Source organism: Protopterus annectens, chromosome 13.part0, assembly GCF_019279795.1.
Source record: "Protopterus annectens isolate FY-2018-M chromosome 13.part0, PAN1.0, whole genome shotgun sequence".
Classification (NCBI taxonomy): domain Eukaryota; kingdom Metazoa; phylum Chordata; order Ceratodontiformes; family Protopteridae; genus Protopterus; species Protopterus annectens.
Genome location: NC_056747.1, coordinates 1,201,097,259 through 1,201,115,509, shown reverse-complemented (window position 1 = coordinate 1,201,115,509; position 18,251 = coordinate 1,201,097,259). Strand labels below are relative to the sequence as shown.

The window sequence follows — 18,251 nt, the reverse complement described above, 5'->3', positions numbered from 1 at the left end:
TTTTGTGACTCTTCTCAGCTCCCCTTCTACAGGAAGCCTGGTATCCTCTGACAGCGGTGCCTCACTGTCAGCCTGGATACTACCACTGACCTCTGTCCTTGCAGTCACTCTGTCCAAGGGAACATCAGTACCTACCAACAGCTGTGGCTCACCTTCACGCTCACTGCTACAGGGTAACTCCCTCCCTGAAATAGCCACCTCACCAGCCCTGGTTTCAGGTGTAGGGTCTGACTGGGCCTCCTCCAGACTACCAGACCCACATACCTGTCCCCAAGTCTGACTGTGCGTAACTGCATGCACACAAGGTACTGCATTATCAGAATCATGCCTTATCAGGACATCTGCAGGAATATCCTCAAACATACCTACTTGCTTGCTTCCTTTCCACCCTCCCAGTCAAGGTGAAACCTGGCCAAAGACATTTGGAATGGGGTCCCTCCTAAAGCTCTGACTGGAGTGGATTGCCCAAGTAAGTACCGTTCCTCTTTAACCACTGCAGGCTTCACAATGGTTATGTCAGAGGCTGTGTCTCTCTTAGTAGTGGCCTGTTTTCCATCCACTACGATAGGATGTAACCTCTTGTAATAGAACCCCTGTTGTCTCCAGACAACTTACCACTGGCATACTGCTATTCCCACTTGCTGGCTCCCCCACCTTTTGTTCCCCACCTTGCCTCTGTGGACATCTATATAATACATGGCCCCACTGGTTGCATTTAAAGCATTTAACCCTTGATCCTGGCTGTGGACTTGAACTAGTGACAACCACTGATACTGGTGGACTCTGTTGGGGTAGTTTAGGCTGCCCACCATGAGTTCCCTTATTTCCCTGTACAGCACTGGTTATCCTTTTCCTGTGCACTGATGCCCTGCTTGCTAAGTAGAGATCCATCTTTTTCCACAGCTCATCTGCAGAGTTATACTCTCGGTCTGCCAACCAGATTATCATGTCCTCAGGCAAAGTGCTAAGGGCTTGTTCCCTCACCAAAAGGTCTGCCAGCCCTTCAAAAGTGGTGACCTGACACCCATTCACCCACCTATGTAAATAAGTGCTTAACTCAGCAATATACTCACACACACTTTCATCTTCCTTGTGTCTGTGCTCACAACATTTTTCTGTAAGCTTCAGGTGATAACTTCAAATATTCAAGTAAACATTTCTTTACTTTTTCATAGTTTAAACAATCAATATCAGACAATTTAGAAACAGCAGTTACAGCTTTACCATGGAATAAGGGGGTTAGGAACCATACCCAGAGCCATTGGTCAACATTATACTGTTTACATACTCTTTCAAATATATGAATAAAACTGTCCAAATGATCACACTCTGTAAATTGTGGAAGAAATGTACTAACCTTTATTGCTTCTGGGGTTTGGTTATTCCCTTCCCCCATTACATCCATGAACCTGGCGAAGAGTCAGCACCACCCACTCATATTGATGCTGCTTCTCATTTTCTTTGGCCTCCAAACACTGCAGTCTCTCTGTTGATTCTAATTAAAAATGTTTGGCCTCCAGTTCAAGTCTCTTTAACTCCAGATGGGTTTTTAAGTCCTCTGACGAAAATGTGAACTGTCATGTTTCTAAGGGCTGGAAATTCCCATCAACAGACTGGTTATCCTCCTGGTTGTTGGTCTGAGCTGTGACTAAGGCAGAAATAATTTTCTCTTTAGTCAGGTTGGCATAAAACGTCTTTTGGCTTCACACAGCTTGTCCAACTGGTTATTTGTCAGCCATAATCCTCTATTGACATCTTTGCCTGCTTTCCCTGACTAAATTAAAAATACAAAAATAAATAAATAAAACCATTGTGAATAAAACTCTGAATGTTTACCTTGAGTCTGCTGAGAGGACACACCTTTAGTGACAACTGCCTACAGGCTAAAGAAGTTCAATTAATATCCACACCACTACTCACCAATATGTGATGTCCCTACTCCGAGCCAGTAATCAAGGAGCCTGAATCCTTACCACTGACACTAAAGAGGGACGTTCACTTGGAACAAAAATGGATACACCCAGTATTTTCAGATGCAGATCTCTGCATCAAGCACAATTTCCTTTAAGAGCACACAGGGAACACACTCAGTTCGGAGTCTGGGTCTCTCTCTGTCTCTCTCTCTCTCTCTCTCTCTCTCTCTCCAGGTCTCCAATAAGACTCCCCACTGCCACAACTGTAGAGCTGAGTCCTCAGCCAAGTGTCCAAACCAAGTCCTCCAGCACCATCTCTGTGAAACCAGTACTTTGTGTCTGACACACACACTCCTGGAGATTTGATTTTCACACACACACACACACACACACACACACACACACACACACACACACACACACACACACACACACACACACACACCCCTGGGAAAGACTGGTACAGATTTGCTAGCTATGTTCCCTTCTGCCCAAACTATAAGATAGTTACTGCCACCAGACATGTCAAAGTCAGCTACTCTAAGGTTCTTACAAGGTACCCAATTATACTGAGTGAAATTACTATTAATACCAATTGTAGTGTTTGACCAATGCAGTAAGGCTTTCAAGAGTGGCCACAGAGTCACCAAATAGATATAAGTACTCTCAAAGGTTAAAATATTCTCCAAAGGACCAACCACAATGAAAAGTTTAAATATATTTATTAATAAATAATAAAAGAACATGCAAATACAAAATATTTATTTACAGTAAACACCACAGTTTCAGCCACAAAAATATTAAAATAACACAGATGAATAGATTCACACAGATACAGAAAAACAGTACTTAACTAATTTCACTATATTTTCTGACTGATCTAAAAAATTACTATTCCCTGATTACTTACTAGAGCAATTCAAGATGAAGTAAGTGAGTGATCATTCTATGTCAGGTTGCAAAAACAGACTACCTTGAGACTTCGGTCTCATCTAGTATTAAAACATAATTTTTCCCTGAATTACAGAATGACATTACATACATCTGGTCATCTAACTTCTGGTTCCCATACTACCTCATTTCCTAGCAACTGGCCCAGAATCTCACACATATATATGTTAATAATACACACACAAAGAGCTTTTCTAAGATCTGTTGCAGCTTCTGGAAGTCATAAAACACTTCCACTCTTCCTGAGTAGCAATTAGTTCACTGTTATAGACAATACAACAAGGATTCCTAGACCTTGTTTTCACAGACATTTTGTCTCTGGCTGCAATCAGAACTGAAAGATACAATATTTATGGCCTACCAGGTAATGTAATTTCAAGCTATTTTTCAAAGTTAGCTGGAGCTAAGCTTAATGTCTTCTCTCCCAGTATCCTCTGTTATAATATTAATTTCAGTCATTATAATACAGTCTGACATACAAGTGCATTTCTTTTCTGTCCAGCAGAACACACTGCTGGTACATTTTTAACAGAAGCAGCTTAACAAATACATTTTTCAACACAAGCATCTGTACAAATCAGTTTGATATACAAATGACATATAATTCTTTACAAAATTCCAGTTAGCTGTGCTGGCATATGTTACACATCCACAGCCCTACTTTTCCTGGCATAGCTGGCAATACCTCACATCATAATGCGCACACACACACACACACACACACACACACACACACACACGCGCATATATATATATATATATATATATATATATATATATATATATATATAAAATGCATGTGTGTTTGTGTATGTGTGTGTGTGTGTGTGTGTGTTTACATATCCATCCATTCATCCTCAACCCCTTTTACCATTTTTGCACATGGGGTAAGGGTGTCACTTCAGCAGGGACAATCAACTCAATAGCCAAAAAAAAATATATATATATATATATATATATATATATATATATATATATATATATATATATATACAGAGAGAGAGAATGAGATAGACAAATAGGTTAGATATAGATATATGGTTTTATGCCAGATGATTGAGTTTTCGGAAACTCGAACGTCACATTGTTGAGACCATATGTTCAACTTTCTGAAAACTCAAAGCATTTGTATGAAGACTGTGGTACAGTGGGGATCTGGGAATTTACTCTTTTCCCCACTGAAGAGCGATCTCAAAGTTGGTAGATACAATTTGCAGGAAGTGGGGGATTGGGGGGTTGCCCCCCGCCCCCTGGCAAAAATTAGATTTTTGTTGTTTTGTTTTGTTTGAATGTTTGGAAAATTGAACATATTGTCTCAACCATAAGAAGTTCAAGTTTCCAAAAACTCAAGCATCTGACATAAAAAAAAAATATGTGTGTGTGTGTGTGTGTATATATATATATATATATATATATATACACATATACCCACACTACACACACTTTTATGTATGCAGCTTCTCTGTCAAGGGTGACATTTATGTATTTTTAGTAAGTAACACCCCCTGAACACCAGTAACCATTTTCATGAGTGACGAGGGAATTTTAGTTGGTTAAACAACCTGCTCGATTAGAGTCTGTGAAATGAAATTGAAAGAATCAAATCCAGATCTGCAGGGTATGGATTGTATCAAGCATATTCTCGTAAGTTAGATAGTTTAATAGTTAATTAATTAGAAATGAGAACTGGTTCAAGGACCATTTTTAGTGGAGGCCCAGTCCAGTAGGGCAGTAGCAACACCTAACTGCAATAATCTGGTATTAGTGTAAACAGACAAAAGAAGTATACAGTTGCAGAAATACTGCCATCAGTTTATAAGGCTGTTACATAATTTTAGGCAGCCAAAGCACTGAATGTACATCAGTTATTACACAGGTAATAATGCACAGTTACTACAAAGAAAAAACTGGTGCTACAATGAAAAGAAGAAAAATGCTTGTAAATGAGTGGAATAAACTACCAAACTTTAGTCATTTGTTTGAAATATCACCTCACTGCAGGGCAAGTAGGACAGGCAAATTTGCAAAAAAGAAGCCGGAAACTGACAAGTTGACACATGCTTAATGCAGGGCAGTAGTTAATGTATTCTGATTTATGCTCAAAACTGCTGAGTAAGACACTTTTTAAGGAATTCATTGGAAATGTTACATGCACAAGGTTTAAGCTTTACTCAGAGCCCATCTTGATGTGATTACTGGCGAAAGAGGCTTTAAAGATCCAAAAGGCTATGTCTCAAAAACATCTTGCTGTCGCTGGTTTTATAACATTTTGGGCACAGCATGTTTTGTTCTCCTGTTAGTGCCTTCACAGTGAAATAATATGCAAATGTATGCTACCTCTGAGAATCAGTTTTCAACGTAAGACTCTTCCATTAACCTGCAGTTACACACCAGATATTATTTATTAGTGTGCATACAATGACAATGTTATTCAAACCTGAAATGCCAGATGTTATTTATGTCCTGACAAGAAAATAAAGTATTTGTACAAACATTACGAACTAAATACATATATGAAACTTAAGCTGTGAACATTGCGGCTTCTCTTGTTCTATATAGTTATAAACATTTAGGCCACTGTGATGTGACTAAATGTAAACAAGCCAGCACTGCAGCATTTGTAGTTCATCTAAAACAGGGAAGTCATCTTTCAAAAGTAGTAGAACATAACCCTGGTGTATGTTTACTGTTACAGCTTAAATAAAAATACTAAAACAGACATTAATGGTATATAATGTGGCCTTGGCCAGTTCAGGCTTCTCATTTTCCTGACTACCATGTATGCCATGTATTCTGGCACTGCTATCTATTCACTTTCTGCATATGCTTAGGATTCTACCGTGTTTAACCAAATAACTTCTGGAAGTATTTTCTGTTTACCTTCAGCTCCTTTTAGGAGCAAGTGTTTTCTGACATTATTCTATAGCATAGGTTCTGAGACAAAAAGAAAAGATTCAGCCCCAGAAATTACAAAAGTAAATTCAGCCTCCCTGTTCAAGCACTACACAGAACAGAACAACACCCCAGCAAAACAAACACACACACACACACACACACACACACACACACATGTGCATGTGCAGCACACATGCACAAACACACAATGTATACACATATGTACAGGCATGTACTCACACAACGCACACAGACACACAGGCACACACACACACATGTGCATGTGCAGCACACATGCACAAACACACAATGTATACACATATGTACAGGCATGTACTCACACACAGACACACACACAGACACACACACACACACACACACACACACACACACACACACACACACACACACACACACACACACTCAGAAAAGCCTGGAGCAATATTCTTTTAATATTGGTTTGTAGTCAAGGCACACATTCACTGAATATCTTTCTGTATTAGGCTAATCCTACATGAAAAAACAATACCAAATAGTTAATATTATGAGTTCACAGCATTGTCAGACTTGCTTTAACCTCCCTTGAAACAGACTGCAGCCTCTGCAGGGAAACTGATCTCACCATTTGAAAAATACTGTTCTATATCCTGTACCTCATCTTTATTTATACCTTCTCATTCTTCTCCCATTTACTTTGCAAGTTTTTTAACAAGTCAGATTTTTTTTGTCTTATGCATTTTATTTCCCTTAAGGTTTTTATTTGAAGGCCTATAGTCTCTTGATATGTGATCTTTGACTAAGGATCTATACCATTTGCTGTGTCCCTTTAACTGTTTTAATCCTGTCTCAACCCTTATGGTGGCAAGACCCCGACAATAGCTTGAATTCTATCATCAACATGTATTTTTCTTGTTCTGTTCCTTATTTGCTGCAACATGTTTACATATAATCATGTTATACAATTTACAGTGACTGCCATCAAGAGCAAAGGCCCCCAAGATAGCAAGATAATGTGTAAATTAAGAAGCATGTAAGCGGTAACAATATTTCTGTAACTAGAAAATAGAAGGAAGAAAATTAAAACAGTTTTTTATTATACACTGTACCCTGAATCCCTTTACAAGCGATAATGCGCTGGTAATGTAATACTAGGACACATACAGGGAAATCTTGTTATAATGAACCCCTAGGGACCAGCAGTCAAGCTTCTTCTAATAGGGGTTTCATTATAATGAGGTTTAGTGCAGCGCCATTATAAGTCAGCAAATACTAATACGTTGTTGGAATAAAAAGGTGAAGAATGACTAAAGTACTTTAATGTTAGCCCTGCTTAGCCTCTAATTGCCTCTTTTACAACACAGACACATTTTAAAGGTAATGTAAAGCCAACTTAATGAGCGATTGTAAGGCAGCATTACTTCTAACCAGTTTTAAACAGAATACAGAATAATTAAGTCTGCTTTGTATTCCCGAAAATAGAAAAGGGGTAACTAAAGCAAAAGAGTATGAGCAGTGCCCTCTGGGAAAAAAGTATCTGGTCATTATCGATCTATTGTCCGAAGAAAGGTTTCTAAAATAACCTGTAAAACTGCAGAAGGACAAAACATTTGAGCTACTGACACTGTTGACCTATCTATGATCAATGCTATAATAGGACTGAAGGAAGGCAGATATGATCTGCTTCAACCACTGAAACAGGCAGAGGCAGAAAATCACCTGTCTGTCAGCCTGAAACCTTAGCAGCAGGAAAATGAGGAAACATTTCCAAAATAAATATGCGTTTTATATCTAGAAACCAGTCGGGTGTAGGACTTACTTCATAATTAAATCACAAGAGCTCAGATCATGCAGATGAAAATATTTCTTTCATTGAATTACCAAACTAACCAGAAAACATTTTATCAAGGTATTCAGTAGAGCTCCATACATATAACACATGAGTGTGCTGCTTTGCTTCTTTTGGAATAAGGCCCAGCAGGGCAACTTGGGTGAAACCTACATAACAGGGCACCAGGGGCATTTGTTTGTAAGGTCCGCAACAAAGAAGAGGAAGTTATGAACAGAGCATCCTGATGTTCACTGTAAGAACTAGTTTTCTTCAAAATGTATAAAAATGACATTGTGAAGAAACTAATACGAAACAAATGTCTATTTGCAGATAGCACAAAGGTTATGCAACTGTATCTATACATTACCTATAACATGGACAGATGAGGAAGAACTTAAGAAACTGGTGAAATATTCAAGTAAAGGGCTGTTTTACTTTAATATAATTAATATAAATAAACAAAAGCAGTTGTACTCAATCGGCAAAATTACAAGGAACACAGTTTTTATATGTTTTATTTGCTGACTTAGGGCCCATTTTGACTGAAGGCCTGGGAGACAAGCTCCATAAGTAAATACAGTACAAGAGGCAAATAAACAGTTAAACTACCAATACAGAAATTAACATAACTGTACATATGCAGTCATTCCAGCACAATAAATTAGTAAGGTAAAATTATACAAGATGTACAGCATCTTAAACAGACATTGAAAAGCATGATTTGCAGGCAAGTATAAGTGGGAATTTCTTTGTTATAGGGTGTTTGTGGTTAAGACAATCAGTAACAAAACAATCATTCAAACAGACTAAGGTTCTACTTAACAATCAGCATGATAAAAATGCCTAGATTAGGGCATCTGCATTACAGTACTTGTTAGCAATCTGGTGTTACCATTTTTGTGAAGGTAAGTGCTTGTGTGTTTGTTTGTGTCTTTCGGCTTTTCCCGGTTAGGGGTCGCCACAGCGGAACTCCGGTCCGTGCTTATATGTACGACAGAAAAATAAGGTTGATTTTTGAAAACACATATATTTATAACTAAAAATAGTGAGTATTTTATTGCAGATGATATCACCATAGTTGGAAAAATATGCACCACCAAACAACAGTAATTTGTATGTTTTAGTATGATGTTCTTTGATGATCTAAGCTTTCACAAAGCTTGTACTTGTTAAAGAATATAGTTGCTGATTCACTGTAATTCCTTAAAATATAGTAGATCCAAAACCCTTCTTCTTAAGGAAAATATCAAAAGCATTATAAAAAATTAAAAATACCATCAAGTCCACTAAAGGAGATCATGAACTTAGAATGACCTCAAAATCTAAAGATAATTATAACTCCTTCACCAGTGTTATAAAACTAAGAAAAATATTACATAGTGCTTTGAATGCATTCATAGCGACGTCTCCTTCTTCTGAAACAATTGGCATAATCCACATCCTTGCAAATAAATTTAATGCCAACTTCACTTCCAAAACTCCTGTTCAAAGCCCTGAAATACCTGAATCCCTTACTCCCCCAGTTATCTCTAAAGATCATTTACTGAAAGTACTAACCAAGACCAAAGATGCTTCCTCTGGGCTCCTGGTTGTTTAGTTAAAACTGTTAAAGATACCCTTGCAGACATACTCTTTAAACTCTTAACCTAACCTTAGCTGTTGGTTTTGACCCTTGTGAGTGGTACATAGCAGTGATGATGCCCCTGCATAAGGGTAATTACTGACCTATCAGTCTTATAAGCCTCATCCACAAAGCCACGAAATGTACTGTAACTGACCTCATACACTGTGATATTAAGAATCTTGTTAGGCTTCACCCCTGGCAGTTTGGCTTTGTAAAGGGTAGATCCTGTCTACTGAAGCTGATAAATTTCTTTTAAAGGGTTACAAAGGTTGCAGATGTTGGACATGCAGTGCACCCAGTGTGTATTGACTTGGACATGTCTTTCACCACTATTCCACATGCTGTTATTATGAAGAAGCTAAATGATTTAAAAGATAATATACATGTAGTAAGATGGATATCAAATCAGCTGAAAGATAGAACCCATGCCGTGCAAGATGTAGGCACTCCATCAGAAAGTATGAAAGTGACTAGCATTATCCTTCAGAGCTTGGTGCTGGGACTACGCCTTTTTAGACTTTTCTTCAGGTCTCCAAGCAGAGAGACAAGAATTCTTTGAAACTGGAGGTTGTTGCTAAGCCACCCCCTAACATCCAGAACCCTCAGAACAAACTGTTTCTAGTAAACTCTTGCTGTACTAAGAGTGGGCTCAAACAAATACAAAGTGTAGACGTCCCTTTCTTCTCATTAAACTGTACAAACAGAACACCTCTACAAAATGGAAATGCAATCAGGGGCCTGGGAACTTGGCTTCATGATTACATGACAACAGTTTTCAGGTCAGGAAGTCCTTCTGTTTTTCTACAGCTAATTGTAAAGAAACATCTTCAAGATCTAAAGAGGTAATCACTCTCTTTTTCACTCAGCATTCATCAGACTAATCATCGAGTACAATGTTCCCCTTAGGATGTTTTTTTTCCTACTGCCAACACACACAAAAAAAAAAAAATATATATATATATATATATATATATATATATATATATATACATATATATATATATATAAATAACAATCAGTAACAGCTGGTAAGGCTGCTGTGGATCATAGGTATATTTCACTTCTGGAAGCTGTGTGGCAGCCAGATTACACAGCTGTAAAACACTTCATACTTTTACGCTTTTTCCCCCTGTAAATTGTAATACATTGTGTAGCTGAAGCTACAAATGCTAGAAAGGTTTATAATCAGGTCTCTGTTCATAACTGCTTGTTAATCAGTTCTTGAATATAATTTGAGAAATTCACCACTGAAGCTTTCCTGTCAAGGTAAATTTCTTAAATCCGTTTCTCAAACATATTAAGAATTTGGTTGTGATCTGCAACCTGATCATAATCCTCTAAGTTTGTGTAACGTAAGTCCAGAGTACCTCAGTTGAATCAGGAAAGTTCTAAGTCAAAGAAGGCAGAGCTCTTCCAAATAGGAGCGGTACAGAGCAAAGAAACACAATTTAGTAGAGGAAGACTCACAAAATGTGGTGAAGTGCAGTTAGTTTATGTTTTTTTACTGGAACCTTCTGCCTGATTTCTCTTTATATTATCGAAGTGCTTTATCACCCACAACATTATGAATGCATAAATAGAACAAGCTTCCTAAGGAGCTCTTGAAATCAAAGTAGTAGTCCATTTCTAGAATCATGGGAAAACATGTAGACATTTTAGTGGATGAAGGCAGAAGGGCGTAGGCTATTCCATAAAAATCAATTACACTTTATTCAGGAATGAAGGCTAGGAAGCAGATTCGTTGAACTAAGTAGGCGTTATCTTTAATGAAATCAATGCATTTATATACCAGCTGATGCATGGTAAGAGGTAACAGGACTTCTGACAGCACTGGGTGACTGTGAACAGTTAAAATCCGTCTTCCTAAGGAATGTTTTTTTGTGTATGGCCAATAGAAACTTACCACTGTTAATTATGATCATTATTACTATCATTGTCAAAACTGTGTTCTTGTGTTGCTAAATAAGCAATGATGTGCAATAATCTGCTCTAGTGGTGACACTTTACAATATACCAATTACCAATATACAAAACAAATGTAATGAGGTTGGTACAACTGTGAGATATTAGTGTGCTTTCCAAAGCTAGAGGCAGAACCTGCCTGAATTACAGAAGGATTGATTTGCCAGTTAAGGAAGAGTGAGCTGTTTGGCCTCGTCATAACTGCTATGTCTGCTGCACTCTTAGAATCCAGTGTTAATAAGCTGTAGGTCACTTTCCTAATGTTCTTTTTGCAAGCAGTTCCTGCTCAGCACAACAAAAATGTACAAACCACTGCATATGGCTTATAAAGGGTGCTCATGATTTCACATAGAAGCAATGCAAGGATACTGGTCCTAACTCCATATATGACACATCTCTACATAAATGTAAGCTCTCAAGAACTGCAGTTAAAGCTGTAAAGATCTTCTCCCTTTGGGAAAAAGTACAACAACTTAAAGACTACCCAAAATGTTGCGATCAAAAATGTAAAAGGGTAGCTGTGCTAAAATCCACAAAAAATCCCCTTAATTTTTTTCCCTAACATTCCCTTCATTTTTGGGTAAGAATTACTCAGACACACTCTGCTGTTACTTACTTAAGACCTCTCCTTGAACCCTTCCTAATTTTTATTTCAGTAATTAGTGTGAAAAATAATAAGAATTTTCCTCTTAAGTTCAAAGCTGTGGTCCAAGATATTCTGGTTTGCTTTACTGAAAATAACATCTCACTTCAATGGAAGATCTGGGGAGGGGTGTAGTTCCAACTGATCACTTACCATGTATTAATCAGTTTATTACAGTGAAGTGTTTTTTTTTTATTTTTTTGCTTTTCACTTGAAGAGCTGAGTGTTGGGGTGCTGGTTGAATCAGCTACACTTCTGTAACTGTCTTGGTTTTGGTCATTTGAGTAACACAGTTCAAATATTTAGATGGTTGGCTGGATTAGGTTACAAATAAGGTGACTGCCCAACCAAAGTATCCTCATATCCCTTTCCTCTCCACAAAATGACCTCACACTAACACCTGCAAATGAATAAATGACTTAAGTCGTTTTACCTTCTGTGTAGGGTTGCCAACTTTTCATGTCAAAAATTCTGAACATGTACATGAAAGCACAATGCGGTACCCCCCCCACACATGAGCCCCCCCACACGCATGCGGTACCCCCCACACACACACACAGCCATTCCGGTGTCACATTACTTGGCTATCTCTCCATTTCTCCCCCGTTGCCATAAATACTGTTCAAAACTCTGTGTGCATACTGTTTTCGGCTTTACTTCTACAGTGATTACAGATACTTGGATTTAATGTAAAACTTTTATTTCTAATTTTACAGCACAAAGACTAATAGCCATTTGCTAAACAAGCAATACAGTCTCTCATAAACAGACATAGCTTTAATACTTCTTTGCCTTTAAAACTCACATTCACTGAAACAGCATTGAAACCTACATTCAAAGAAAATGCATCTGGCCAGTGGTGGATTAAGTTTACCTTTGGGTTTCTTCATTTTTAAAGCCAAGCAAAAGTTCTTTGATTCACCTTCCTGATTGTATTAAATTTTAATACATAATAACAGCTAGCAGACATGAATTAGCAGCCATCACAACTTTAAGACTGGTACGCTCATGCTCATGTAGAATCTCTAATGAAACAAAACTGGCATATTACTGATATACTTAAATAGCATATATTGCCAGGCTGTGGCAACACAATCCTCTAAAAAGTTGGATATGTTAACCGTATGAAAATGGCCTTATGTTAGTTCCCTTAAACCAATTCACACTAAAAATCCAGAGAGTTCTAATAGGGTACTTGAGTACAAAACACCCACATACGTACTGTCCCAGATGACTATGCATGCCCCTTTAGAGAGGGTACATCATCAGATGAGATGTGACAGTGAAGTCTTCACATAAATAAGATAGCTATATTGCTCTTTGACAGCCACTGCTGCTCAACAAGCCTCATCAGTAATCAGGCAGAAGTAATGCTATAGGTGCTCTTTTCATATACCAACTACCTCTCAAAAATGGTAGATACTTTTCTGTACACTTCTGATTTCTCATTGATAAGCGAATGAAAAACATATGGCTAACATTCAACTTGCAGCTTTTAGACACACACACAAACACATTGCCCTCAACAAGCCTTATTATTTTCGACAGTGATGATGTAATGACAGTAACAGCACCACTTGTTAGACTGTGTGTTAAATTTATAGTTGTAAACATTTTGCCAATAAGCATTGAAACAAAACACATGAACCAATAATGACAAAACTGCCCAATTCAGAACATTTCAACCATAAATGGCCACTCATACTTATGTCATTAAAATCCACCAATATCAGTCAATATGCACAATCTCTGCAGAGTGCAGAAGTAAAACATCATCTAAATTCCACATTAAAGAGATCTGCAACTAATGAAAAGTTGCTGCTAGCAAACAATTTTATATTTCAGTGTTTCATCTACAACAAATCAATGCATGCTGCCCTTGAAGAATTGATTGCCTATGTTACGTTAAAAAATGGTAAGCTGTTGGTAATATTGCAATAGGAAACGGATGGCAAATGGAAAACAGGTTCATAGTTACTACTAGGCATCATAGGAGGACATACTCTCAGGACTGCCCCATTAAAATACAACACAGTATGAACTGAGGGAAAAAAAAAACTGAACTTACATGTGCCGCAGTGTTGGATTAGAGAAAACTCAGAGCAAACACCAGCCGGACTCATGCTTTGCCTGGGGCTTTTCAGCATACAGTCCGTCTTCTTTATAATTCAAATGCCGCGCGCGTGAAAGACAGTGAGTAGACAGACGTAAACAGTCTCAAAGACACTGTTTTTGTTATTTGCACCTGGACGCAAAGGGAGTTCTTAAAGAAGAACGCCCCTAAAAAAAAAAAATGTAATTTTTTAAAACTAAATGAAAATGTGCACAGTGCACCATTTTTTCTGGACAACACAGGCATTTTCTGTTCTTCCGGACAGTGTCCCTTAATTCTGGACAGTCCGGAAGAATTCTGGACGGTTGGCAACCCTATTTCTGTGGCATCCCTGTGCTATTCTACTCCTTCAGAGCACAACAAACTAGGTTTACCTGAAAGGTCATGAACTTTCTCTTGGAATGTGTCACTGACTATTACATACTACTGCCTACCAAAATTTAAGATATTTGCCTAAATAATCACTTATATAAGAAGATATGGAGAGTCCTAATTCTTTTGGTTCGTAAACTTACTTAGTTTCTTGGAAGTTACAAGTATTTTACCATGTCATGTCAAAAACAGCTGAGGTTGGAAGTTCTGGAACTGAACCACAAGTGGAAGATGAGAGGAGATGAATGTAGAGAAGAGGCCCTGAAGCTAAGTAACTGCAAGTTAAGCTGGCCTTCAAAAATAGCTGTTAATACAGCGAAAGCTTCTGATACAAAGGCTTGCTGCAGTAATCAGATTTATTCATGAATAGTGTACGGCAGTAACTTGAGAAATATCAATAAGTGAATCTGAACTACTGAGCGGTATGACAACTTTTATACCCAAAACAATAAAAAAATCTTGCATGAGCATAATATAATCATGTACTGCATCTGAAAGAAAAGGCTAAGTGCTTCTACATGAAAGTAAAGACGACAACATTGTAACAGTAACTAGAAGATAACTACTGATCATTGATCTGTGATTCTGAAAGAAAGAAGCAATTCTGAGTACTGCCAAACCTCCCTCATAAAATTTGTGGTTTTCTGGCAAAATCAGTGAGGACTGAAGTAAATAAATAATGGCAGACATTTGAGTTTCAGATTTTATGTCCTCCAGAAAATGTATGCTTACACAGAGCCTGTTATTCTAATAATTTTCTAAGTTCATAAGAGCAATATTTAAAATCTATCCCTATTTTTGAGCCTTTGTCCCATCATTATTTTAGGCTTTGTGCAGATTTCTTGTGCTAAGAGGTTGAGAGCTGTGCTGCTATTACAAGTGAATGGAAAGAAGATCCTGAAAAAGAGTGCTGGAGTGTGGCACAATCTTCTGGAGACACAGGGCATATGTAGGAAAAAAAACACTTACAAAAAAACAAAATTATGTTAGTGTATTATCAACAAGCAGGCCATTTATGGGTCGAACAAATTAATATATAATTACTATAAAAAATTAATACTGCATAGAAAATCAAAAGCAGATAATTTTTTAAGGTTCTCACCACTACCACTGCAATCCTTTAAAAATGCATTACTGCCTAAGTTTATTTACATACCTCCACTTCCTGTATTTGGGCCACCAGCAAACATCATGCAACTGCAGAATATAACAGACTCAGTAATGTGAGTTGACATTAATACTGAGCACCAAAGTGGCACACCTAGCCAGAAGTACATGCTCCCTGTCACACATATATCAGATGGTCTTGTATATGTTTTGCTCATACTCTTCTGTGTAATTACTGTAACTCTGCGGCAAGCAAGTTTAGGTTGACTCTGCGGCAAGCAAGCTTAGGTTGCAGTGCACTCACTGCTTTTTAAAGTGATGGCAGACTGGGAACTGGTACAGGATTTGCCTGCTTACTCCCACCAGGCAGCAGGGGAGCTGGCCTTTGTTTCATGAACCTGAACAGCTTAACATCTTCTCCCATGAATAGTGAGGACTACATGCATGGTGTTTTTATATAAATATTCCAGCGTTTCTAACTCCTTCTGCAAAATGCAAATATGTCTTGGGCACAGGTTAAAACCTAAGGTTTCTTTATTCCTAATAGGGTTAACCTAGATATTTTATCTTTATTTGCCTACATTCAGTGAAGATGTTTACTCTAAAGGTAATACATAATGAATATCATGATCATTAATTGCTGTACTCTTCTGTATCAGTGTTTCCACATATGTAATCTTGTGTTTCTACCTTGTTGCTTTATGGCTTAAAAAAAATCTGCTAGACTAGTCCACTAATCTAGTTAACAAATAAGTAAATGAATCTTGGTTAAATTGCAATGATAATTTCAGCTGAATTTCTAATTATGACAACCTTCTCTGACATCTTTCATGGATTAATGGTTATAGAATATTATTTCAGCATTAGTTCATTAATAAATTCTACTTTTCCTGTGTTGCTTTAGGGTTGGACTCCCAAAATTATGTTTCAAGAGTCAGACAACTTCTTTAAATCTCTTGGACTCCTTGAAATGCCTCAGGAATTCTGGGACAAATCTATGATTGAAAAGCCAAGTAATCGTGAGGTGGTTTGCCATGCTTCAGCCTGGGACTTCTACAACAGGAAAGACTTCAGGTACATTGTCCATATTCAAACATAGTTTCATAGTTTCATAGTTTAGTACTAGGCTATCTGCCCTGGGGCATTTGTAAGCCTAGCCATAGTGATGTGGCTTTCGCCACCCCATGAAATGGTACAAAAATGCACAGAATAGATTTAGAATACTGTGCCTCTGTCTAGTAGTGACACAGTGAAGGTCCCCTTATATAATAAAATTAGTTTACTGTGCCCCTGTCTAGTAGTGACACAGATGTGACCCCTGGGGTAAACTTATGATCTCCCATCCACTCATTAAGATTTCTCTTGAAGAGAGTTAGTGAGGGGCTCTGCCTAACATGAACTGGGATTCTGTTCCAGAGCATGGGAAGCCTCTGGGTTATGAATCTATCCCTCCAGCATGTCCTATTCATACTTGTGCCGAAGTTTAAGTCTTTAGCTCTCGTGGTTCTGCTGGATTTGGATTTTTTGAGGTGGAGCATGTCCATCAGTTCCTGATTGGACATGGCCTTGTACGTCAGGCACAGATCACCTCTGAGCAGACAGTATGCTACTGAATAGAGCTGGAGTTTCTTTAGTCTGGCAGAATAAGTCATATGTTGGAGACCATTGATCCTCTTGATGAGGTACTTTTGTGGTCTCTCCAGCTGTTGCAAATGCCGGGTGAGGTATATACCAAATGGGGCATTGTACTTAATCATGGGTCTGATGAGGGAGGAGTATAGGGGTACAATGACATCCTTGGATCTGGATGTGAATCCCTTCATGATAAGGTGTGCAAGGTAGAATGTCTTTCTAACCACTTTGGCAACGTGGGTGTCAAATGCGAGGTCGCTGTCGACTTGAGTCCCTAGGTCTCTGATTACTTTTTCCATACTCAGTGGGTTGCTGTCTATGTGATAATTTGTGGGTACTTTGTTTTTCCCAAAGGGGATGACTATACATTTTTTGGCATTTAGTTTAAGGCCATGACTCCAGCACCAGTTGTTCGTTTCTGTGAGGCCTTTTTGTAGGATGTATGTGTCTGCTGGTGTATCGACTATGGCGCCTAGTTTGCAGTCATCTGCGAACTTTGTCAGCCACAACCCTCCCATGTTTGCTTTAACATCTGAGAAATAAATGCCAAACAAGAGGGGTCCCAGGACAGATCCCTGTGGGACACCACTTGTGACTGGCTTTGAGTCTGACATTGCTCCAGCGATTTTAACTTTATGGGTTTTGTCCTTTAGCCAGTTTGCAACCCATCTAGTGACATAAGGGTTTACATTTAAGCTGTTGAGCTTATCTATGATGCCTGAGTGGGGTATTGTGTCGAAGGCCTTAGCCAAGTCCAGGTAGGCTGTATGGACTGCTTTGCCCTCATTAATGGCTCTAGTGACTGTTTCAAAAAAGTCAACCAGGTTCAAAAGGCATGATCTGCCCTTTACAAAGCCGAACTGGGTGGGATCAAGTGTCTGTAGGTCTCCAATATCTCTGTTTATGAGTTCCATAATGATTCTTTCCATAGCTTTGCAGACCAGGCTGGTTAAGCTTATGGGGCGGTAGTTCCCAGGGTCTGTAGAGGCACCCTCTTTGTGGAGTGGGACCACTGTTGCTGTACGCCAGTGTTCAGGTACATATCCTGTAGTAAGGCTAAGGTTAAATAGCATTTTTATGTGCGGGTTTAGCTCCTCTTAGAGTTCATGTAGCACGCAACCCGGGATACCGTCAGGTCCCATTGAGGCTGTGTTTTTAGCTTTGCTGAGGGCGGCTCTCACCTGGACATCTGAGATGACAGGGAGATTACA

General features: G+C 38.4%; 1 protein-coding gene across 1 annotated transcript in view; it reads left to right on the top strand.

Moving 5' to 3' along the window:
• The window catches only part of ACE (angiotensin I converting enzyme), an 806,509-nt gene that overhangs the window by 589,391 nt on the left and 198,867 nt on the right, over positions 1-18,251 (top strand). Inside the window, exon 19 of the mRNA XM_044055209.1 lies at positions 16,313-16,482. Coding sequence (XP_043911144.1) covers positions 16,313-16,482 — 170 coding nt within the window. The remainder of the gene's footprint in view (positions 1-16,312; positions 16,483-18,251) is intronic.